Source organism: Misgurnus anguillicaudatus, chromosome 24 (genome assembly GCF_027580225.2).
Source record: "Misgurnus anguillicaudatus chromosome 24, ASM2758022v2, whole genome shotgun sequence".
Lineage (NCBI taxonomy): Eukaryota > Metazoa > Chordata > Actinopteri > Cypriniformes > Cobitidae > Misgurnus > Misgurnus anguillicaudatus.
In genome coordinates, this window is record NC_073360.2 from 26,484,030 (window position 1) to 26,510,506 (window position 26,477).

The 26,477-nt window shown below is 39.5% G+C and overlaps 2 protein-coding genes and 1 pseudogene across 2 annotated transcripts; 2 read left to right on the plus strand and 1 right to left on the minus strand.

Moving 5' to 3' along the window:
- The first annotated feature begins 800 nt into the window (after positions 1–800).
- Positions 801–1,854, plus strand: LOC129438864 (olfactory receptor 4B13-like). Its single transcript, XM_055197765.2, has one exon. The coding sequence runs from the start codon at positions 859–861 to the stop codon at positions 1,852–1,854; it is 996 nt and encodes a 331-aa protein (XP_055053740.2). The 5' UTR covers positions 801–858.
- Positions 1,855–15,819: 13,965 nt separating this feature from the next.
- On the minus strand, positions 15,820–16,795 carry LOC129437354 (olfactory receptor 1M1-like; annotated as a pseudogene).
- Positions 16,796–21,958: 5,163 nt separating this feature from the next.
- LOC129438865 (olfactory receptor 4B13-like) lies at positions 21,959–22,900 on the plus strand. The gene has a single exon (XM_055197766.2). It carries the CDS (start codon positions 21,959–21,961, stop codon positions 22,898–22,900), a length of 942 nt encoding a protein of 313 aa, XP_055053741.2.
- The last annotated feature ends 3,577 nt before the right edge of the window (positions 22,901–26,477 follow it).

Below are 26,477 nucleotides of genomic sequence, written 5' to 3' on the forward strand. Positions count from 1 at the left end.
ATTCAACTCATGTTACTCTTTTAGTGGAAATTCCACTCTTTGATGCTTGTTGATGATGCACACAGGGGAGAGGCAATGCACACACTCAAATAAAAAGAAAGAGGTGGAAACTGCAAGCACCCGCTGTGGTATTGTCAGTCCAACCAACTTCAGCAACAATGTACTCCTGTAGAGCAGAGTAGCTTCTCAGTAGCAGATACTGCCTGCTTTTGAAGCAAAAAATGCTGATTTGGTAATGTGCACCTACTGCTTACATACCCACATGACGGGGCAGTGCCAGCAGATGCAATTACCTTCATGCCAAGTTCATTGCCGTTTTAGTAGTTTTCGAAGTAGATTGGTCTCTCTAGCGAGTTCCCAATTGTCGGTCACGACGTGATGTCGTAGTGACTGACTAAAAGGGAACCTTAGTTCTGCATTATTATACCTATTGAATGTATTTATCATGAACCTATATTTAACTGTCAAAAAAGTCTTAATGATCTCAATATTTCATTTTTAACTTTATTGTTGGTCTGTGTTAGGAATACTATAGGTAAGTAATAGTCACTCAAATCATAGGGGGAAAGATTATGAGGGATAACTTATGCTGTTATTATCCTGGGAGTTTTCATGCTGTTTTACGTCATGCAATTTTGAACGTTCTCAGATATAAATGATGTTGTCTGTTGATAACTAACTATAGCCACTTATGGTTCCTCTTAAAAGAGGTATATAAAGTTCCTTAACCAGCTAGTCACTGGCTTAACAAAACTGGTGGATTTCAATATCAACATTTATTTTGTTTTAGAAAATGTTCAGAAATATTAAATAATCTAATGTGTTGATACTGTGAACTGTATATTGTGTACATAAGGAATGCTAAAACTGGGACCTAAAGGACAATTCATCGTGTCAATGGGAAACATCACTTTTATAAAGGATTTTGTCATTTCTGGCTTTCCAGGACTTCAGCCTCAATATTATAGCATTGTATCAGCAGTCCTGTTTTATGTTTATGTGTGTACACTGATGGGAAATGCTGTATTTATTACATTATTTGTATTATCTAAGAGCCTTCAGAAGCCTGTATATTACTGCATTGTAAATCTTGCTGTGTGTGATGTACTCTTCAGCACTACTACATTACCAAAGATAATCAACAGATATTGGTTTAAAGATGGATCCATTTCATTTTTGGGCTGCTTTCTTCAAATGTTTTTTGTGCATTATTTTGGATCGGTCACTTCACATCTGTTGGCAGTTATGGCTATAGATCGCTACGCAGCCATATGTTTCCCACTTCAATATCACAGCATTATGACGGACAGAAATGTTTTCCTTTTGATCTTTGGCCCTTGGATTTTGGGTCTGGTGGGCCCACTGATGATAATCATAAGAGCTTACCCGCTTCCTTACTGTGCAGGAAACACTATTGTACATTGTTACTGTGACCATGTTTCCATTACAACACTTGCGTGCACTAACAGAGAAGAGTATAGTTATCCTGCTTTTGTTAATGCAATGGTAGTGCTGCTGGGTTCACTTGCTATTATTGTTTTCTCTTACTGTGCAATCATTGTGGCCGTTCTGCGTATATCGAGCACTCAAGGAAGACTGAAGACTTTGTCCACCTGCAGTCCCCAGCTCATCATTATTACTCTGTTTTTCTTACCCAGATGTTTTAATTATTTGTCTAGCTATATTAACATAAAGTTTAGTATTGATTTGCGATTGGTCATTATAATGATGTATAGCCTCTTGCCACCAATGATTAATCCATTTATTTATTGTTTAAGAACCGATGAGGTGAGAAAAGTCTTAGTGACACAATTGCAAAGGACAAAAATTGGTGTTAAATCAAGGAGGCCATGATCCATATGTCTGGATTTTATCTCATGACGTGACAGGGAAACACCTCAGACATTTGGCCAGTGTCTGAAATGATGTGTTTGTTTAATGTATACAGTATACAGTTTTGTACAGTATATATTTTTGTTAATTTAATAACAGTTTCATCAACACACACATTCTGTGTGAGTCCTGTACATGTATGGAGAGCACCAATGTAAATGTAACTGTTAGTTACTTGTTTACTCAGTATGTTATGATACCTTTTAATAAATTGCTCTGATGAAATGTATCCAATTGACACTATTTGCCACAATGGTATATTTTAGTGGTAACAAACCGATCATATACCAAAACAACAAGGGTAAAGGGCCATTCACGCTAGATGATTATGTTAAAGGGACACTTTACCCATTTGCATTAAGCTTTGTATAGTTAGAAACTCAATCATGTTTTTGAATGTTCATGCATCATTCCCTCTGTTTCCCCTGAGACAGGGGAAATATGGATATCTTTGTAGAGGGGTTGAGACTACAAACACGCCTTTTCTCGATCAAATAGGCACCAAATTCTAAATTTATGTTACATTTCGACTACAAATATGATCCACTTTTAATAAAGATTAATGTTTCCACGGGTGAAATGCTCCTTTAACTATAAAAAAAGATAATTTTCAAAATCGTTTAAACTGAAAGAGAATAGAAAGACAGCTATGAAAATAAAACCACAAGAATTGTATCACTTTCGTGGCATTTTTTTCCAATAAATGAATGATATAATATTGACAGCAAATAAAATCTTTTCAGATTTAAAGTGTTTGTGAAGTTTAAATAGCAGATGAAACTGGGGAAACTCTTTGCTGAGGTCCATAACATAAAATACCAGCTGGATGCGTTGTTGCAGTGAAATTGACTATGTCATGTTTTTAGTCTGCTACACTGTGATAAATTGGACGTCTAATGATTAAAAAAATGATGCTAAATGATGGCTCAACCCGTATGTACTCTTCAGAGTAAGGTGGTGTTTATCTACACATGCACCAAAGTGATCCAGCATTGATATATATATATATATATATATATATATATATATATATATATATATATATATATATATATATATATACAGTGAACAAAAAATAACCCAAAGTACCAACGATGACAAAAAAACAAACAGAAGAAACAAATGTAAAACTGCAAATCACTGTACAAATATATTTACACGCACTCTCAGTATCCACAATATACAGGTATGTTTTTGCTCATGGCACCGCAGTAGCACGCTCGCTGAAGTTGGTAAACAAGCCCTGAACTGGAGGCTGGCTGCAGCTTATAACGGCCAGGCTCCGCCCCTTTTACAGGCAACCTCATTATTGCCCAGGTAGGTATTACATTTCCTTAATCATCCAATATATCATAATTTAATAATAACAAAATACCAAAAGAATAATAACATAATAACAACAAAACAAACCCCTGATCATAAATAATAATTAAACATGATCAAAACAATAATAACATAATTATTGTTCTCTTTTCCAGATCTCATTTTCTGGTTACCCCTACACAAAAACACAAATGGTTTCACAGAGTTCTCGTTCACTGCGCCAGCACGGTGCTGACTGATGACGTCATAAGCGATCACCCTTCCACAGCTCGAGTTCCCCCGTATAGCTGCAGCAACCCAATTATGGCAACGAACAAAACAATAATTCACAATAAAACAAGACAAAGAGACGATGGGTGTGTGTGATTTATCCAGTATGAATGACAGAAGGGAAGTACAAATGGTCGATGTTTCACAGGTAAAGAGCGGACCGCCCCTGTCGCGAGTCACTTTCCTCCTTCTGTTCCCACCCCGAGGAGGTCCCAAAACACCCCGATGACCAGACAGACAAGGGAAATAAAATGTAACAAGTTTTTATAAAATATTGAAAATGCTTAGGGGGAGTTAAATACTTAAAAAAGGGACTTCCAGTCTTTTTGTCTTCGCCTCATGGGCACACACCGGGGAGGGGCATTTGGGGTACACGGGGCTCGTGGCTCCGGGCGTACAGATGAGTATACAGGAGGGCACACAGGGTCTTTGCTTTGGGCATACAGGTGAGTATACAAAGGTAATACGCTGGCTCTTAGCTTTGGACATACAGATTAGTATACAGAAGGGCACACTGGACCTTTACTTTGGGGCATACCGGTGAGTATACAAGGGTACAAGCGGGCATGTATAGAGAAAATGGTCGTCCACCAGCACCAGTACACGTTCTCTCAACAGGGTTTCCTTCGCAGCCTAGGGAGTGAATGCTGACAACAGGGACACGGCATGACGCTGCAATATTCAGGTGTACACATGTCAAAGGAAAGACTCACCCACTGCACTCCACACACTCCAGTGAACTAAGGTCAGCACACCACGATTCGTCCTGATTAATCGAAGACACTGATACAGCGGATGGCCAGGTATAAACGTCACAGCCACGACAATGTAATGTACTCCCTCCTTAGCTGGTTCTGGCTCGCCCACCAATCCTCTCCGCGGTGGGGCTGCTTACACACTGCTCACAACTCACAAGAGGTGCGCTGAGATTCCACACTGGTAAGTAACACACTGATACGACGACAATTTAGCATACTCACAATTTCGTTGACACTAGATTTTCTCCTTTTCCTTCCAGATAATCCACGTGAACACGGCCGGCAGTACAATATCCTCGTTCCTGCCTCCTTGCACTGTACTTCCGGCAGCTCTTCAATGCACTTGATCTCTTCACAGGAAATAACATAGCTCAATACGACATTTCAATGAAGGTAATCCTTACACTCAAACCTGTCCGTGTCCACGCCCAATCCTCAAGTCCACTTCGCCCAATACTTAATATCCACCATACATCCGTCTCTCCAATCACCTCCGCCGCTCCGTCTCACCCGCAGTATCTGCTGGAATAAACTTCTCCAAAGACAATATGGACGGTAACACAGCACTTAGCTCAGTCCCAATGGGTACGTACACGTCCGTCCTTCCTCTCTCATAAGTCCTTTGATGTCGAAGTAATTCCTCTCCTCTCTCTTTCCTCCATGCCGGCCGTTTCTGGCTCTCCACTCGAGGTCACCCCGCTCCTCTCTCTGTGTCACTGTTCCCTTGTGTTCTCCTCAAATGATGGCTTTTATACTCCATCCTCCACCTGTGTGACCCAATCACCAATCCATGTGCTTCACTCTCACAGCTGATGCTCATCTCTTCATTAACCTCTCATGAGTATTACATAAAAATCAATCCAGGCGGAACTATTTACACCATTTTCGTTCCACCCGTATAAGTCACTCCATGACAGATGTGTCACAAAAAGTCTCGAGTCAAATGCAAGTTCTCAAATTTATTAAGAAGAGAGAAAGAGGGTCAGACAGTGCAAAAGTCACAGTTCTCAGGAGAGCCACATACGACAACCATCGTCGAACCCACTCTGGATGGAGACCGGGGAGTTCACTTCACTTGACAGAGGGTATGATACACACGTGACTTAAGGTGAGAGTGAACCGGAACCTGGAGACTGATAATCTACTCTAAAGAAATCCACACACGGCTGATGACAGATGGAACGATCACCTCACACAACAGAGGGTATGATACACACTCGACTGAAGGTGAGGGTGAAGCGAACCTGGGAAGCTGGTAATCCACTCTAGTCATGGACTGGGGAGAAATCCACACACGGTAGATGACAGACAGTATTATGCACACACAACTGAAGAAATCCGCTAGAACCCAGAAGAGGCTGGTGTACCGCCTAAAGACGAAGCGAACCAGCTGTACCAGGAAAACAGGCAGAGTTCATACGAGGTCAAGTTCACGTACATCCACAGGCGTGTGATCTCCGGGCATAGACAAGCTTGCGGATGCCGGGGACCAAACCTGAGATTGGAGAAGAGAGAGAAACACAGAACATCCGACAGGACAAAGCAGGGCAGCAGGACTGTGACCAACCGAAACAATGAGCGCGACGAGAGACAGGACGGCGTGCCTTTTAAAGGAAAACACTAACAAGACACCACCGGTGAACAATTACCAAAACAAGCGGGCAGGGCTAGTGCATGAGGAGCCGTCACCAACAGGTAATTCAACAAACACACACACACACACGACCAATCACCCAGGAGTCATGACAGGATGAGTATAATCTAACACTACAGGGAATGCGTGTTCACCCGCAACTCCAAGAGCGGCAACTACGGGTAAGAAAGGGTATGTGTGTGTGTGGCTGTATGTATGTATGTGTGTATGTATGCCAGTGCTGTAGCTTGCAGCGGTGAAGGACATGAGGGATCTCACTACTTCACATCATTTCCCCCCTCTCCAGGCCGCAAACTGTCCGGGAATCTGGACAGGTAGTCGGCCACAAGGTTTCTCCTTCACAGGCAATGTCGGATCTGGAAGGTGTATGGTTGGAGAGCTAGGTACCATTGGGTAATCAGTGCATTGTGGTCTTTCATGGTGTGAATCCAGGTGAGTGCCCGATGGTCTGACTCCAGGTGGAACTCCCAGCCCAGGAGGTAGTAGTGTAGGCTTTCCAGGGCCCACTTTATGGTGATACACTCCTTCTCAATGGTGGAGTACCTGGTTTCTCTAGGCAGCAGCTTCCTGCTCAGGTAAACCACAGGCTTCTCTGCTCCAGTAGTCCCTTGGCCAGTACAGCACCAATTCCTTTGTCCGATGCATCCACCTGCACTAGAAATCTTTGATTAAAATTAGGGCTCTGCAACACCGGCTAAGAGCACATCTTCTCCTTTAAGGCACTGAATGCCCCATGGCAGGCCTCGGTCCACTCCACCAGGTTCTTTCCTGCTTTTGTAAGTAAATTTGTTAATGGTGCCGCCAGAGTAGCAAAGTCTGGAATGAATCCACAAGCCCGAGAAAGGATTAAACCTCCTTCTTCCTCCTAGGCCTTGGACTATGCCGTATCGCTTCTACCTTTCCTACCTACGGTCGCAGTTCACCATTGCCCAGTAAGTAACCTAGATAGTTGGTTTCCCACCTTGCCCACTTGCACTTGGTGACATTTAAGGACAGGCCCGCTGCATGGATTCTCTCTAGGGTCTGTCTTAGGTGGTCTAGGTGCTCTGTCCAGCTGTGGCTGTAGATCACCACGTCGTCCAAGTAGGCAGCCACCCATGCTTCACAGCACTGGAGAACTCGGTCTATTAGACGCTGAAAGGTAGCTGGCACCCCATGTAGGCCAAAGGGGAGGACTGTGAAATGGTACAGTCCAGTAGGTGTTCGAAAGGAACTTGGCTCAAGGGGCACCTGCCAGTACCCCTTACACAGGTCCAGGATGGTGATGTAACGGGTCTGTCCTATCCGCTCCAACAGATCGTCGATCATTGGCATAGGGTAGGCATCAAACTTTGACTGGGCATTTACCTTACGGAAGTCGACACAGACACGCAATGATCCATCCTTCTTTGGTACGATGACCAGTGGGCTGCTCCACTCACTTGTAGATGCTTCTATGACACCCAACTCCATCATTTCTATCTCTGCCTATAACAAGTTCAACAGCCTTTCTGGAATGCGATAGGGTCATTGTCTGGATGGTGTATTGTCTGTGAGGTGGATGGTGTGCTGCACAAGCTCCGTTCTCCCAAGTCTTGATTGGAACAAGGACGAGAATTTGTCAAGGACTCCTTGTAGCTCTGTCTGCATTGGTCCTTCCAGATGGTTTAGTGTTACCACTGCTGGGTCTCTCTGCGGCCTCTGGTCTGGTACAGCTTCATCCTCCTCTTCCTTCAAGCGCCATTAGTGATGTAACTGGGGGTTTTATCTCCTTCCACTGTTTTAGGAGATTCACATGATAGGTCTGGTGTGATCGTCTCTTGTCAGGGTGTAGTACCTCGTATGTTACAGGCCCCATCTTCCTCACTCTGCTGTACGGTCCTTGCCACTTGGCAAGTAGTTAGTTTGTCGAAGTCGGCAACAAAAGCAACACTTTCTGACCCACTTGGAACTGAGGCATCCTGGCTTGTTGTTCATACCACCGCTTTTGGGTTGCTTGTGCTTCCTGAAGATTTTCTCTGGCTTGTTCTCCATATTTTTCTAGCCGATCCCTCATCTCCAGGACGAACCGCACAATGCTTCTCTCCTCCGAATTAGCCCGTAGACTTTGTCCAGGCCTTTTTTAGCTTGAGCTTGAGGTACTTCCCTGTAAGCAAATAGAACAAAGGGTAGCCACTTATCCCAGTCACAACCAGTATCTGTGACGAACTTCCGTAGCATGCCCTTCAATGTCTGGTTAAAGCGTTCCTCCAGTCTATCTGTCTGTGGGTGGTAGGGACTGGTCCTCAGCGCTGTGATGCCCAACTGCCGATGTAGCTGTTTAATCAGGCTGGAGGTGAAATTCGTTCCCTGGTCCGTGAGGATCTCATCTGGGATGCCTACCCTGGAAAACAGCTGGGTGAGAGCATGTATAATTTTTGGTGCGGACTCCTTTTCTCCAGTGGTCCCACAATGTCCATTGCAATGCGGCAGAAAGGGGTGGTTATGATGGGCAATGGGTGTAGGGGGGCTTTGCCACGCTGATGCCCAGCACTGGTCTTTTGACAAATAGAACATGTAGTGCAATATGTTTGAACATCAGTGTACATGGTAGGCCAATAAAAGCGTGAACTAATGTGGGTGTATTTCTTTTGCTGTGCCAGATGTCCTGCCCATGGAATGGTATGTGCAAGCTGTAAAACAAGAGGTCTACAACACAATGGTAACACCAAACGTAAAACACCATCAGTGTAAACATACAAAACATTATCATAAATGACATATTCATCTTTACCCACATTAGTCTTTCATTGCCCTTCAGCTTTTAAAAATAGTGATTTTAAGGTCACATCTTTTTGTTACAATAAAGGAACTCGCCATTTGCCGTAACTTTCTGCTGGTGAAAAGATCCGATTCAAAGATAAAACCAAGATTTGGAACCAGAAGGGGATTGTTACTTGAACAAATTCAACCAAGGTCTTATAATATTGAACTGTCAAGTTGTGCTGTGTTAAGGAGAAATAAACATTTGATGAGGGATGCATCTGTTGAATATGAACAAATGAAGCAAATGAAAAGCACCGAGATACCCTTGAGAAGATCTATTTGTGTACAGAAATGCCCTGAGAGATTTATTGAAACATTCTGAGAGACTTTTTTAAACATGTTAAGAGACTTATTGAAACATGTTGTTGATTAACCCCCAGGGGTCCAAAAACGCGGGGACGCGTTTTGACGTGTTTTCTCCTTATCATAGCAGAACCAACTTAAAATACTCCATCATTAATAATCAAACACTTACGTGTTTGACATCATTTGAAACACTGAAGGGTCCTCTTTAATTAGTGTACATTCACAATAACAAGAGATCTTTGTGTTTTTGTCAAATAAAGAAAATAAACAGGGTGCGCATTCAGACATTTATGTCTCCGCCAGCTGTCTCTCAAATCACGCTACAAAAATTAGTTGAAACTCCACGAATACTCATCACACAAACATGAAACACATATCCAAAGAAAGCCCGAAATGTCTACTTTTAAACAAGCTAATTATAATCAAAACAAATATTTCCTGTTTATATAATCTGCATTGAAGTAAAGAGAGTACCGTTTTTCCTGGCTGAGCTCATTATCTCTAATGCGGTCATGCCCACAGGCTGTTGACATGGTAATGAAGACACGATCTGTTCAAACCATAAGCAAAGCGTAAAGTTTTATCAGATTTAAAGACTTTTCTGCATGTTTGGATTATAAACTTTATACACACACGTGAGGAATATCTTCATTTATGTCTGGACATTGAGGAAGAGAAGCGTTTATCTTTAACGTTACCTAAGAAGAAGAACAATGGAAGACGCAATGGAGGAGGATATATTCCCTGAAGAAACTGTAAGTCATTTGTCTTCATTTATATTTGGTATCATGTAATATGTTATGGCTTGTGCAGTTCAGCCTACATAAGCAACCTCAGCAGACTGCACGCTTCGGATTGAAAAACTTTCGCATTGTTTACAAACGAGTACGCGTGATCACGTAATGGCGAATTGCATTGTTACATGCTGTACAGTGTTAGACACAGTTATTCACTTTCGTATCCTTCATGGCAACTTTGAGTAATGCTGCACTGGGGGATCTGCTGTAATATGACATTGTTTACATGCAATGCATTCCATACATTGCGTTTTACACGCGACACTGTTTTATTATGAGCTCCGCGTTGTTTACACGGAGACGTGAGCTCGCGCACACGGACGCCATGTGCGATGTGTTTTTAACGTTCATACTCGCTTACAGAAACGCGTTTAAAACAGAAGCTAGACGATAAGGGGGATGAGCATCTGAAAACAGCTTTTTCTAATCATTGCAGATGTTTATCTGAGATACAAATTCAGTTTATGTACATGATAGTTTATCTGAATGTAGTGCTATCATATACCCATCAGTTATGTATGTAAGGGTATTTCTGTGGACAATTTATACTAACAGCTGTTCATAACTCTCTTACAGGTCTGCATACCTCTCATCAGTACAAACTATGAAGTGGATAAACATATTCACACTTTTTGGACATAAAGTTATATGGTAACATGAGCCACATGAAGTTTACAGCTCTGTTGTTTATCAGTTTCTTATACAAGTTAAGTTTTTGAATAGGTTTTGTTTCCAAATTAACTGACCTTCATTTCTATTTTGATTATATTGTTAACTTCTTAAGAAACCTCAAACAAACATATATACATTTGTCCTCACATTCTTTACTGTAGTTCCCCTTCTGCCTCATTATGCAGCTCATTATGAAGTTCATTATGCAAGCCTTTGTTTGCTAGCTGTCAATCAATCCTTCTCGCATACGGCCCCTCTAAACAAAAAGTGTCTTACAATTTCTAAATCAACATATTGGTTTATGTGAATGAGTAGGCAGGATGATTTTCACATCATTTTAAAGAAAAAAACTCTAGACTACTAGATTATGTTTAGGAAAGTCTTGTTAAAACATGTTTAGTATGGGTTTTGTGGACTTATATCAGTGACTTAAAATTTTAGCTTTTTTAAAAACCATGCATAAACCTTTTTCTCTCAAAACTACAAACATGTACATACATGTAGCTCATATAATATTTTAGCCCAGTTTGTGCTGAACACAGTGGTATGAGACACTTGCCATTATTATGTTTTAAAGCAACTGAAAAAAGACAAGCAGGTGAGAAACACAGGTCTTCAAAGCTTTCAAACGTCCTTCCCAAGTTGTGATTTTACTTAAGGCAAAAAAATGACTAGATATCATAGCAAGATAAGCATTAATGGTGCTATAAGGTATAAACCTATGTTAAGGTTTGCTATAAAAATATTAATGTTATTGTCATTACATGCCAATCTATACACTGGTCCATGATCATAAAAAACTTTGTATTACATTAGATTTACACAATGAAAGTCAGCTGATAAAATACACAGACAGGGCCATCAGAAAAGCGTTAAATGCCCATACTGCTGAACATATTAACTCTTTCGCCGCCAGCATTTTTAAAAAAGTTGCCAGCCACCATTTTTCATGATTTTCACAAAAGTTTAATGCCTTCCAGAAAATGTTCTTTTTTAAATATATAAACATACATTGTACCGAATGAAAGAACAGACCCTCTGCTTTTAAACAAAAAAAAAAGTTTCATCCTACCTTCAGTAGTTCTTTTGTAATCAGCTTTTGAATATGGGTAGGTTTCTGCAAAAACACCACATTTTGAGCAAAAAACAGAGATAATTCAATTTTTGTGACAGGCTTTTCATAGAGATCCTATTCAGAACGATCTTTAAAACAGACACGGACATGCAGCCGCTTGCCATAGGGCAATACTTCCGGGTTTAAAAAGTTGCGGAAGCCGCCACCTGGTATTGCGGTATTGCAGAAAGCCGGAAATACTCGTCATTGGCAGGGAAGCGTTTTCTCTTGATTGATGAGATATCTCATCAATGGCGGCGAAAGAGTTAAAGACATGAAAGAATACACAATGGTGTAATATCTGAATGGCAGGCAAATTGCAACAAACCGATCATATGCCAGAACAAGCAGTGTGGACAATTGTGTTGTATTAATCAAAGAAACGGTCTAAAAATGGCACAAAAAAGGTCTAAAAATGGCACAAAGGTTTTGCTCGAGTTAAACCAACATGGAATAAGCTATGACAAATCCAAGTTTCTCAGAAGATCAGACAGTTTTGCACTCCAACATGTGGTCCTAGTACGCGAAAGTGAAGCTAAAGTTTGTCTAGTGAAATTGCCCGGAGAAAAGCCCAATTCTATTCCAGCAAGACATAAAATGTATCTTTTTGGAGATGTTAGAGTCGGAAAAGCCAATCCCAATATGTCATTTGTCGATGAACCCTCTGACTCTTCCTTCCTGCTGGATGGGATGTTTGTTCAGTGGGCACTAATAAACATAAACAAGAGCTTTAACCTCTTGAAAAGCACTAAAAGGGTTTTTACTAAACCATTTAGAGTATAAGCATAACTATGGTATCACTAAAAAAGACACTTTGAGCTTATGTTATATTCTATTACAAGATGTTCGAAATCTGATGTAAACAACATGCTATATATCTATATTTCTTGGATTATATGCATTTGTGGACAAAAATTGTCATTGGATGTATTCTATTAGACGGTGTTCATGGGTTATTCACACATCTGAAACAGACTGGATTCGACTCGCGATCATTATATCAATCCAAGATAAGAAGTTTCGTTTAAATTTTGCATGTTGTCATCTGGACTTCTGTCACAAAATACTACATTTATGATGCTAGAGCATCTGTATCTCAAAACAGAGACCATACACTGATGCTAAACCCGTAGACCTTTTAAACGATGTCTAGTAATGTTAATAGTATAAATGTTTGTAGACAGTTAGCTATATAGAGATTGTTAGCAGTGTTAAAAAGGGTTTTTGCGCTTGATGAGTTGTCATTTGGCCATACGACTGCCGTGAAACATACCATCCGTCTGCAGGATGAGACACCCTTCAAAGAAAGATCCAGGCTGATACACCCCAGCGATTAAGAAGCTGTGAGACAACACCTTAGAGAGCTTCTGGATGCTGGTAAAATAAGGGAATCCAAGACTCCCTTTGCATCCTCAGGGTTTGTCGTGAAGAAGAAAAACAGAAAGATCAGACTATGCATTGACTATAGAAAACTTAACAGCCGCACTATTAAGGATGCTTATCGTCGCTGCCAGATGAAACTCTAGATGTAACCATATTCTTGCCAGTGTAATGATATAATCCACATTCCACATTTGACCAAAATTAAGTTTAAATGGACATACGTGCATATTTTACAGTAACGGTGGTCGATACGCGTTCTTCCGATCATTAATTAGAATGGCCAAGTCGCGTTTCATATTGACAGATGAATACGCTCAGTTTATTAAATAGCCTACCTCTTGGTTTATTAAATACGCTTAGTTTATTTAATATTAATTATACATTTATTAACTGTATCTTGCAAACTATGAAGGGACAATGAATCAATACACTGACATGGTAATGCTAGACAGATACTTTGTTTGCACAGTCCTACCGTAATGTTGTCACTCCTAGACGTACGTCTGGCGTCAGGGGGGAAACATTTACCTCGATGAAGGAAAGTCAGTAGGTACGTTTACATGCAACCAAATAATCCGTTTGTAATCATATTAATGGCTCGATTGTATTGAAAAGCCTTCATGTAAACACCTTAATCAATACGATTGAGGACGATCAGATGCAAATTTGGATCGTATTGAAGGGGGTGGTGTACTCCGATCTGTGATCCGATCTGCAGGGGAAAAGTATGCATGTAAACGTGTGAATCGTCTCACCAGGCTGTGTTTATTCAGCTATCCAGTCCTGAGCTTCGATGAAACTTCTCGAGACCGGCGAAATGCTTCCACAGGGCGGGAGATACGCGGCGTGATTGACAGCTTTGACATCAAATGGATATACGTGAAAATCAGATGACATGATTTCACAACTTTTCATTGGCCATTTAGATATGTGAAGCATACTGTATACGGAAATTAACCTGGACATTCAATCCGTTGAAAAATCTCAAAATCGGCAAAATGGACATACGTGGTTTTCATCAGACAGCGACGTTATGCTCTTCCTAACAACGAGGAAACGTTTTCTGCCTTGAGTGGAGCTAGGTGGTTTTCGTGATGGATCTAAAGTCTGGTTACTACCAGGTGGAAATGGTGGAAGAAGATAAACACAAACTGCGTTCACATGTCCATTAGGTTTCTACGAATTCCATCGTATGCCACAAGGTGTCACCAATGCACCTAGCACTTTTCAATGCCTTATGGGGAAGTGTTTTGGTGACCTACATCTAAGCGAGGTTTTTGTGTTTTTAGACGACATCATTGTCTTTTTTCCAGACTCTAGAAGAGCACGAGGCATGGTTCCTGAAGGTGCTTCATCGTCTCAAAAGCTATGGCTTAAAACTATCCCCAGAGAAGTGTCAGTTTTTCAAGTACTCCATGAAATACCTGGGCCATATTGTTGACCCTCAAAAAGTTCGCACAGACCCAGATAAAGTGTCAGCCCTGAAAGATTGGCCCACCCTGGAAACAGAGAATAACTGAAATGCTTCCTCAGATTTTCAGGCTATTACAGAAGACATGTGGTCTTTGGTCTTCCATGTAGACCTCTAGTTCTGATATAAATTATGTTGTCTGGTGATAACTAACTATAACCATTTTTACAGGAACACTGTGTGTGTACTGTATTTTTATACTTTGCAGACACTTTTATCCATAGTGACTAAAAGTAACTTCAAGTCAAAAAGTTTCAAGGAAAGTCAAAAAGTAGGTTTAAAGGTTTAAAATACAATAAGCATATTTTTCAGAGATGTCAAAGTAGCTTTGGTGTCAATTTGACCCCATACAAAATGTGAGGGTTAAAACATCACTTTGATGTTGCAGATGCATTCTGGTGACTTGAATTCAAGCAGTTGTCTTGTTCACTTACAGCCGGTTCTTACGAGGTAGCAAAATCATATGAATTTGTACAAATTGTCACAAATTGAAGTTAAATGGACTTAAGTTATTGCAATTTGGTTTTATTGAAACTTCTAATGTTGAAATTACTTATTAACTTAAGTTTATTTAAGTGCAACAAGGAATTCTTACAGTGTATTAATATGAAATAGCCACTTCATAAAATCCATACTAATTGCCATAAGATTGTGTTGTATCTCCCCGTATATGATTGTCTTGTTTCTAATGCCCTGTCTAAAGTCATAAAGAAAGGGTTTTTATGTTGTGTACTCCATATTTGGTAGCATGCATTGTGTGATGCATAAAATAATGGTGCTAAAAGGCTAATGCCTAGTCCACTGGTCACCAATCCTGGTCCCGGAGGGCCGGTGTTTCTGCAGAGTTTAGCTCCAACCCTAATCAAACACCCCTGAAGCAGTTAATTAAGGTGTTTCAGGTGTGTTGGAGCCAAACTCTGCAGAGACACCGGCCCTCCAGGACCAGGATTGGTGACCACTCTATTGTAATTCAACATAAAAAATAATGGTATATGTAAAAGACTTATAATCAACAATCTGATCAATTAATCAAATTAAGGCCAATCAAAAAAGCATTAAAAATGTGTGATTCAAATTGTTAAAACATTCGGTATTGTTCTGTTTGTATTGCTTTGCAGTCAGTAACTAAAGATATAAGCAGTACAATATAGACAAAAAAACTAACTTAATCGATTGCATTTGTATGTACTTTATGCATAAAAAAATTATAAATCAATACCATATCATTACTCTCCCAACCTTTACTGACATTACAACATTACATACATTAATTCATTACATACATTTATACAATTCATTCTGTTTTAAAACGAAAATGTTACAAATTTACTATATTAAAAGTTAATACAAGTACATTTACAAGTTTTACTCAATTACAGTCTGTCTGAAATACCTTAAACTGGTACAGACCTGTTTTTTGTCAGTTTAAACACTTTTCGAATTAATAGTTTTATTTCAGCTGTGTTTAAAACATAAATAATGGGATTTAACATTGGCGGAGTCGCATATGCCAGAGATACGCTGATGATTCTTGCATTGGGGGAGAGATAAGTTGTTGATGCAAAAAGATAAATGCAAATAATGGGAAAAAATAGTGACGCTACCAACAGCAGGTGAGAAACACAGGTCTTCAAAGCTTTCAAACGTCCTTCCCAAGTTGTGATTTTACGTAAGGCAAGAAAAATGCCTAGATATGATAGCACGATAAGTATTAATGGTGCTATAAGGTATAAACCTGTGTTAAGTTTTCCTATAAATGAATTAAAGCTATTGTCATTACATGCCAACCTATACACTGGTCCATGATCACAAAAAAAAACTTTGTATTACATTAGATTTACACATTGAAAGTCGGCTGATAAAATACACAGTCAGGGCCATCAGAAAAGCGTTAAATGCCCATACTGCTGAACATATTAAAGACATGACTGTATTAGTCACAATATTGTGATATCTGAGTGGAAGGCAAATTGCAACAAAACGATCATATGCCAGAACAACAAGTGTGAAACATTGCATTGTACCAAAGAAGAAAACAAAAAACATGTTTGCCAAACAAGCATTATAGGAGATGTACTGTGACTCAAAAACAAACGTCCTCATCATGTTAGGAATCAAAGCATTCGTTTCACCAAAGTCAGCCAAAGCCAAATTAAACACAGCAATGTACTTTGGACTGTGCAGACTCCTATCAAAGGCTATAATGAGAAGAACTGTACAGTTCCCAATTACAGCAATAATGTAAGTGCAAAATAAGAAAATATAATAATAGTGGCTGTATGGTACACCCGTAAGCCCAACGATGAAAAAGTATTCAGGATGGAAAATTGAGACATTCACATTGAATAAACTGGTATCATTGGCATTCATAGTAACTTTGAGTTTGATCTTCTGCCAGAGCCGATGATGGAAATTACAAGAATACTTTAAAATGTACAGAAAGAAATGCATAAAAATGTTATTTCACACAAACATTTGTCAAATTCTAGAAACATACCTTGCTGTTAATTAGTATAAAAACTGCATAATATTTGAAACACAGACCTGTACAGATAAACTAAACATAAATCTAAAGAAAGCCCGAGTGACCAGTGACAGTTGGATAGTAAGCTTCTTTAAATGACTCAGCCGTGAATAAAAGCTCTTATAGCAAAGATCACTGGATATGTTTGTCACCGAATTCAAATATATATCCAATCGATACGACCCTAGTGAGAGCGTTCAGACAACACAATGATGTAATACTAAATGCTTTAACCAATAGTTTGCATAAACAGTTTGTAGTTGACAAATGCTGCATCTTAATCATGAAAAGTCTTGAAATATCAGCAATAAATCATATTACCAAAAATCATGTCATGTCACGAAATTGTGTGAATTTTTAGGTGCATTTTATAGTATAAAAACATACTTTTTTTTACTGTGAGGACCCCTGAAAATTCATGTTAAAAACAGAAAATTACTGTTGGGTATAAAAACAGCAAATTATAAAGTCATGTTGTTTATGCTTTGAGAACAAGAAGCATCGAGTTTCTTAATGCTTTTTTTAAATAATGGATTTTCTGAATGAAACAATACTAATATATATAATTTGTATGCAGAATATATAAAAAAAAATACAGCTGAAATGTAATAGTGAAAGTTTTGTGATAGTTGTTACAGCAGTCAAAATAAATTTTAATCAGCCTGATCTCAGCTCAAGCAAAAACTATTCTCTTCTGCACAACCTTTTTCAAATACTAAATACTTTAATTTGTGTGTTTCGGTCACCATTGAGCTAAGTTGACCTTAGAAAAAGGCCCTAAACAAGCTGTACATGACCTGTCAACTTTGTTCTCTTGCTGATTAAATTGCAGAAAGTAACACTTTATTTCAACATTTACTTAGATGAATCAGTCCAATCATAAAGAGGAATACATTTGACATAATAAAGGATAAAAACATATTAAATAATGCATTTCTGGAAATGATTGAGGGACTGAATGTAAATTAGCTTTATAGCTAACTCTGGCATAACACTTAGAAAGGCATTGCCACTGTTAAATAAATAAATAAAATACAAAATATTTTCGTTTTGAACATGGAAGAGCGAGTGTTGTGTCATAAATGCCTTTGTGAGGCTTGCTACAGTTGAGCCTGTAAAAATCCTTTAGCATTATTTCCCCTTAATGTACATTTAAACAATTATAATACTATACACAGTACAGGACAACATTAAAATATGTTATTGAAAAATATGTTTGTTTGTTTTTTAGAAATTATTAGAAAAGCACTTTATCTTTTCAAAGACAGAGACTGAGTAGTACAACAGTTGGGAATTAACATGTACCATTTTATTTCTTTTTGCAAATTACTGTAAAGAGGCAAAAATGTCCAGAGAAGATTTGAGGTAATACCAACAAGTTAATGTCAAAATGAATCCCTGAATTAAACATTTAAATTTAATAAATAAGGAAATTATATTAGTTAGTATACTTTGTCCAGCACTTACTTAATTTTACCCAGTAGATGGCAGTAAAATAATATTGTACAACTATGGAGCCTAAATTTCATGGTAAAATGATATAATGTGAATCTCAATTGTGACATTTTTAATACTAAAAGTTAAACTTAAATATGAGTCTTTTCACACTTTGTTTCATTTTGGGCATAATAAGATGTAAAGCAACATAGAAACTTAATCTCCTGGTAAAAGCAAGTTGCATGTTTCTATTCTGTGTAATTAAAATAAAACCAAAGATAGTTAGTAAATACAGCTAGACAGAGAAAGTACTACTGACACTACTAATGCAGAAATCAGTCTCTATTTTCTTATATTAAAATCTTATTAGAAATAATTTGTAATCCACTTGATTTATGACATAATGTACAGGGTAGTGGGACAGCAGGAAGGTCCCTGGTCAGACGGCTTTTTGTGTGGAGTTTGCATGTTCTCGCCATGCCAGTGTACTCTGGTTTCCTCCCACAAGCCAAAAACATGCAGGTTAGATGAATTGGAGATGTCCAATTGCCCCTTACATGTCTGTGAATTAACTTCACAGATCAACTTATGTATGGATTAACCGTTTCTTGCCATGAATACAGCTGGCATTAAGAATAAACAAACAAAAAAATAACAGACAATGAGAGACAAAAAGCACATTATAAATATTTATGTATAAATATAATTTTATGTATGCATATAGGTAGGAATGAATGAATCTGTAAACAGTATAACTGCAGTAATTTCACAACCTTAAGTGTAGAGCTACTGTATACATGAATATTTTTAAAGAACAAATGTTAACAACAAATATACTTTTAATGATTTATTGATCGTAAAATTAATTCATGCTTTAATTTAAGATAGATGCAAATAATGTGAAGAAATAGTGAAGTTACCAACAGCAGGTGAGAAACACAGGTCTTCAAAGCTTTCAAACGTCCTTCCCAAGTTGTGATTTTACTCAAGGTAAAAAAGCCAAGATATAATAGTACTATTAGGATCAATGGTGCTATAAGCCAGTGTTTTTCAAACTGGGGGCCGCGAGATGTTGCCAGGGGGCCCTAGTTTTATGAAATACATTAATGTATCGTTTTGTATAATTTAATGTTTTTTTTAATTAAAATGTTGAGATTTAGAACAGTTTTTTGTTACAAATTTTCTTTGGGGGGCCGCGAAGGAATGCACCGTACACAAAGGGGGCCGCAGGCTGAAAAAGTTTATGAACCACTGCTATAGGTCATGAAAAGACATCATTTCAGGTCATAGAGCTACCATGTAAAGTGGGCTCTAGATCGGATGATGACATTCACATTCCAGATGTCTGGTTTAGAGTGTGAAGTTGTGTCCCCCCTAAAGTTTCTTACTTAAGGGGACCTGGCGAGGGAGGGATGGTCACCAGGAGTGTAAACTCCATGAACCATAAGCAGGTGGACCAGAAAAGGGCCACCCCGCTCTTAACACTTCCTGAATAGCCAGGAGAGATGTAACAGGCTCACTGGGGAAAAGCATCCAAAAAGCCCTGGGTTCAGCTGTGACCTAGAGTATTCTTTGCTGAAGAGAGCCTCAGACAAAGAATACCACAGTGCACAATGGAGGAATCCTATGAGGCCCTTAAGCCTCATAGAACCATACCCATATCATTTGAACCACCTGGGGGTGGAACTATCAATCCCCACACCATGTAACCTGCCATGAAGCAAAAAAACCTGGTGCATGTTAGTGGTCATGAAATGTGAAAAAAACACAGAGACCTGAGTCTTGGTTGATTCCAGAAAGAAGAGGGTGATGGGCGAGCTGCAGAATGTGGCGAGACATACTGAGACATATCGTTCTCATGCTGACGGGATGAACCAACACATGCTCACCCAGGACCAGCGGTCAAAAAACCTCATCAGGGAAAGCAGACTGTGAATAGTTCAAGGCAATCCAGAGATCACACATCGCACAGCGGCATGATGCATAGGACATAGAACTATGATGCATCTGCAGACTTGCTTGAGGGACCACCGGTCCACCAGAAGCTAAGTCTGACCACAGACTGATAAAACAATGGCACACTGAAGAGTAGAAACCCTCCGTGTATTGTGGTGTCACCATGGAATTTGGTCATGAGGCCATAGCTGAAGCAATCTCATATGCATCAACTCGAGAGGTACAACCATCACCGAGGTTGTCATATGACCCAGGAGCTCTAAAAGCCTTAGCAGAGTCAGCAGCTTGCCAGAAGGCCTGCATGGCTATAGACAGGATATGGACTAGCTCGTCATAGAAAAACGTTGGGTTCTCTGCATCAGAATGACGCTCTAAGGACTGATCCCAGTCCCTGTTACTCCGCTGCCAGAGACATTGACTTGTCATCCTCTTCTGCAGTCCCATAGGAAATAGACTCCCAGGTTCTCAGTGGCGACTTGCACTGGCAAGCGAGGGGGTGGAGGCTCACGGTGAGGTGCCAACATGAGCTCATCTTCTTTCATTGGCAGCGCCACTGCCAGCGGCTCGGCAGCAGCAGCATGGAACTAAAGGTGATGTTGTGCTTAGTCATCACAGTGCAGGCAGACTGATCCAGTGAAAGCAAACAAAGCACATGAGAATCCGACAGGTGGATGGATTCCATGCAGGGAGAGCAAAGTCGCACCATCTGACTGCTGAGAGGGACGTCCGTCTGCTTAGTGCAGGTTCAACAATGTCACCAGCTTCTTGTAATTGCTTCAGGATTTGTTATCATGAAGGAGTAAAATAAAGAGATTATGCCGCTCGGATGGTGCTTTGTCAGGACTCCATCACCGGCACCATTATCCTCATCATTCACTCTTCCCCCTCATTCATTCTCGCGCTTTGCTCGGCGCAACAAAAAACCGCCCTCGCGTGGCGCAAGCCATTGAAATGAATGGGTTTCATAGCGCAGCGCACACCGCATCCTATGTGAAAGCCGCATTAGCATGAGGAATCCAACGCTTTACCTTTGTTAATAAGTCAGAATGCATACAAATATCATTAGGACCCCACCCCCCATAAAAACTTTTTACTTTATGTTCTAGAAAGCTTTAGATCAGGATTGTTAAATTTACACCCATTAATGTCATACTTTACAATTTACAATATTTACTAATAAAAGAATTGTCACACACTTTTAATTATCTTAATATTTTATACTTTAACTTTATTGTTGGAATAATGTAGGTAAATTATCTTTACTCATACCATAGGTAAAGAACTGCAGTGATTATCCTGGGAGCTTTGTGCTGTTTTACGTCATGCATTTTTGAATGTTCTCTGATATAAATGATGTTGTCTGGTGATGACTAACTATAACCACTTATTGTTACTATGGTTCATTATGAGTACACTGTAAGCCCTCCTCTACGTTCCTTAACCAGCTAATCACAGGCTTAACAAAACTGGTGGATTACAATGTCAAAATTCATTTTGTGCTTTTAGAAAATCTTCAGAAATGTTAAATAATCTAATGTGTTGATACTGTGAACTGTACATTGGGTACATAAAGAACTTACCATTTGTGCTAAAAAGAACTTCAATTCATCGTGTCAATGGGAAACATCACTTTTATAAAGGATTTTGTCATTTCTGGCTTTCCAGGACTTCAGCCTCAATATTATGGCATTGTATCAGCAGTTCTGTTTTTTGTTTATGTGTGTACACTGATGGGCAATGCTGTATTTATTACATTATTTGTATTATCTAAGACCCTTAAGAAGCCTGTATATTATTTCATTGTAAATCTTGCTGTGTGTGATGTACTCTTCAGCACCACTGCATTACCAAAGATAATCAGCAGGTATTGGTTTGAAGATGGATCCATATCATTTTTGGGCTGCTTTCTTCAAATGTTTTTTGTGCATTATTTTGGTGCCGTCACTGCACGTCTGTTGTCAGTTATGGCTATAGATCGCTTTGCAGCCATATGTTTACCACTTCGATATCACAGCATTATGTCAGACAGAAATGTTTTCATTTTAATCTTTGGCTCTTGGATTTTGGGTCTGGTGGACCCACTGATGATAATCATAAGAGCTTACCCACTTCCTTACTGTGCGGGAAACACTATTGTACATTGTTACTGTGAGCATATTGCCATTACAACACTGGCGTGTGCTGACAGAGAAGAGTATAGTTATCCTGCTTTTATTTATGGAATGATAGTGCTGCTGTGTTCACTTGCTATTATTGTTTTCTCTTACTGTGCTATCATTGTGGCCGTTCTGCGTATATCGAGTGCTCAGGGAAGACTGAAGACTTTGTCCACCTGCAGTCCTCAGCTCATCATTATTGCTCTGTTTTTCTTACCCAGATGGTTTAATTATTTGTCTAGCAATTTTAACATAACGTTCAGTAGTGATTTGCGATTGGTTATTATAATGTTGTATAGCCTCTTGCCACCAATGATTAATCCATTTATTTATTGTTTAAGAACAGATGAGGTGAGAAAAGTCTTAGTGGCACAATTGCAAAGGACAAAAATAGGCATTTAACCAAGGAGGTCATGATCCATATGTCTGGAGTTTATCTCATGACAAGACAGGAAAACACCTCAGACAGTTGTCCAGTGTCTGAAATGATGTGTTTGTTTAATGTGTACAGTATACAGTTTTGTACAGTATATGTTTTTGTTAATTTAATAACAGTTTCATCAACATCAACACACACATTCAGTGTCCTGTACATGTAATAAGATCACCAATGTAAATGTAACTGTTAGTTGTTGTTTACTCAGTGTGTTAGGATACCCCAGGGGCGCCATTTCGCACCAAACATACAATCCAACCTACTGTAGCTATTCAAAATCTTTGTCTGTAATTTAATAATACAGAACTATTTATTTTTCTATTGTTATGACCACAATTATCAGTATTTATAGACACCTACAATGTCTGCAGCTAAGATAATTTATTGTGCAATGTAAATTTAAATGATGTTTTATTAACAAAGTTAGAGAGGAGCACGTTCAAATAATCTGCCAATCGATCTAGTAATTACGACCAGCTGTCAACAATCAGCAATCAGGCGTCCACCTGATCGGCATCAGTGGAAGCATATATAAACATGCAGCCAACTCACCTACGTTCTTCGATAGTTCTTAGCACCCCACCACCCCGTCTCCTCACACTTACTTGGTTACTTCCTAACCTGAATACAGGGGGGTGTTCTGGGTTCGGGCCTAATACAGACCCCGGAGCCTTCTCTTTGTTGAGGAGTGCTCCGGGCTCGGGCCAAATGCCGAGCTCAGAGCCCTCTCCTCGGACAGCATGCCAAATACGCATATCATTAATTCTATCTTACTTATTTGTAAGTGTGAACTCTTTAATTGAAAAATACAGTACATTAATCAAATATTCAGAGAAAATGCAACGTTCTTAAAGATTAAAGATAAATGTGACCATGCCTGTGAAAAACCAGCTGAAGTATTTATTTGTGATTTACTGTTTTCCACATAAATTCATCTTACATAATGTAAAGAACACTTTGTGAAAATATAAACTTGATATCTTTAATATTGACTGAGTAATGTCATGTCAACGATTGAAATCATAGTGAAATTAATGCTTGACATTAAACTGTGATGCTTTTTATCTTAAAATAAGATTTGAGACTTTAGTCTGATTTTTACAGGCAGTCTCAGTGACATACTGTATACTTGAGCTGTTACACACACCTATGACATTGTAACATTTAAAAATGGCAAACAACAACCATGCAACCATACAGTTACCTTATGCCTCAAATAAGACTGGGTCAACAATGCTTGACCAAAGCCTGTATTATAATTATTAGCATTATTTATAAGGTAAAGAACAAGTTTCACACACCAGCAGCTTCAGTAAAGCAAAAATAACGACAGATGATTGAAACTGTGAACTCGAGAAAACAGCTATACTGTTATTAAATGATTCTTCAGACTGTTTTTTAATCAACGTGACTCTAAAATGAAATGAATGACAACTATAGCAGATTACAACATAGATTTCCATTGATTTCTTAAAGCTGTTGCAAGGTGAGAAGCTTTAATATACATAACTGGACTAGTTTAGCCTTAGTTGCATTTCAGTTTTATCACAATCAACTCGATTCACGACTGCATAAAAATCCTTCCATATTGCTTTGCAAAACATTAGAGTGTGTAACCGATCGCATTTCTAGTTTATGTTAACTAGCTTATACGGGCTACGTTAATTAAAACAGCTTATAAGGGCTGACTTCCGTTAGAATCATAACATAAAACAGGGAACGTAAATCACCTTGTTTATTTTTAAACTGAGGCGAACAGAGCGAAGACTTTACAGCAGAAAGAAAACTGCATTGTATTGCTCCAGGCGTCACATTGTGTAAACTGCATTTATAGTAAGGATGCGCACATATGCAGATATCATAGCAAATAGCAGTAAATACACACACCTTGCTCTCTTGTGAAGTTCATGCACACTGTGAGACCGTGGATTGAAGACTGCGCTAACACGCAGAGTAAAGACGGGGGCGGAGCTAAGAGGGCTCAGCTTAAGGGGGTTGCATTTGCGGCACAGTCCTTGGCTGGGGCCCTCAAAAGTTCATGGGCCCTTAGAATCGTCCTAACTTTTCCCCCCCTTACGGCGCCCCTGAGGATACCTGCATGTGGCTTCGTTGCAAAGACCCACACTAGACCTTTCCAACAATCCCAAGGTCATGGCACTCTAGTGGGCGGGCTAAGGGTATTTGAATATGGGTGAAAAAGACTTGGGACAGTGTTTTTTGTTTGTGAAAATTGGTGAAAAAAGCTTGTATTCAGAGCTCTGTTTCTCAGACAGATAAGGTAGGAGAGAATTGTATATGGGTTCGTTGGAAAGCCCGGCAATAGTTCTTTCTAACAGGGCATGGCCCTCTCGGGACCGGAGCTATTCAAATTGTGTAAAAAAGGCTTAAATTCAGTGCTTGAATATAAAACATTCCCGGATTACTCTCAAACTGCTCACGCATGAAGAGGGGGTTGGGCCATGCGCAGAAACATGCGTTGGGATGGTAACATGTCGCGCGTGGGGTGGAGCTACGGCCCCTACACATGCACATTATTCCATTCAAAAATAAAATGTGGGTTTGTGTACGTGTCGCACGTGCGCGAAAGTGACCTTGTCTCGATCAGGGCATCGACCGTGTTGGGGTAATAAAATTTATAGGTATAAAATGTGGTCTATACAACAATACAACAATAATGGGCAATTAGACTACTAATGGGCCAGTGGACATGGGGGGGCACATGGGGGGGTTCGTAAGACCTCCCGTACAAATATTGAGTAAATAGACAAATAAAGGGTCCGTGGCAAATAAAGGGGTGGGAGGCAGGTGGTGTTTGGTAATGAATTCCATACATCTAATGGGTAAATGAACAAATAGCGGGTCCATGTACCTGGAGAGATTGGGGGCGATTTCCATACAATTAATGGGTTAATGGACAAATAATGGGTCTATGTACTTTGGGGGGTCCATACAAGTAATGGGTAAATGGACAATTAACGGGTCCGTGTACCTGGGGGGGTCGGGGGTGGTTTCCATACATTTAATGGGTTAATGGACAAATAATGGGTTTGTGTACTTTGGGGGCGGGGTGTTTTCCATACAACTAAGTAGAAAATGGAAAAATAACGGGTCCGTGTACCTGGGGGGGGGGGGTTGGTATGTGATTTCCATACAATTAATGGGATAATGGACAAATAATGGCTCCGTGTACTTTGGGGGGTCGAGGGTGTGGCTGGACCTATGACACCCATAATTGGCCATTGGACAAATAACGGGTCCATGTCCGGGGGTACAGTAGCCCCCTTGAGTCAAGGTTTGGTATTATACCAAAAATCGGAAATCTTCAACATTGATTTGCTTGGCTTGTCAAGGGGGGGGGGGCAGAAGCTCGGTACTTTAAGGCATGTAATTTAACATGCCTTAAATATTAGTCTTTTCTCACTTTGTTTCATTTTGGGCATAATAATATGTATAACAACAACATATGAACTTAATCTCGTGGTAAAAGCAAGTTGCAAATGTTTCTATGATGTTTTTAGTTTAAATTTAGTTTAAGATACAGCT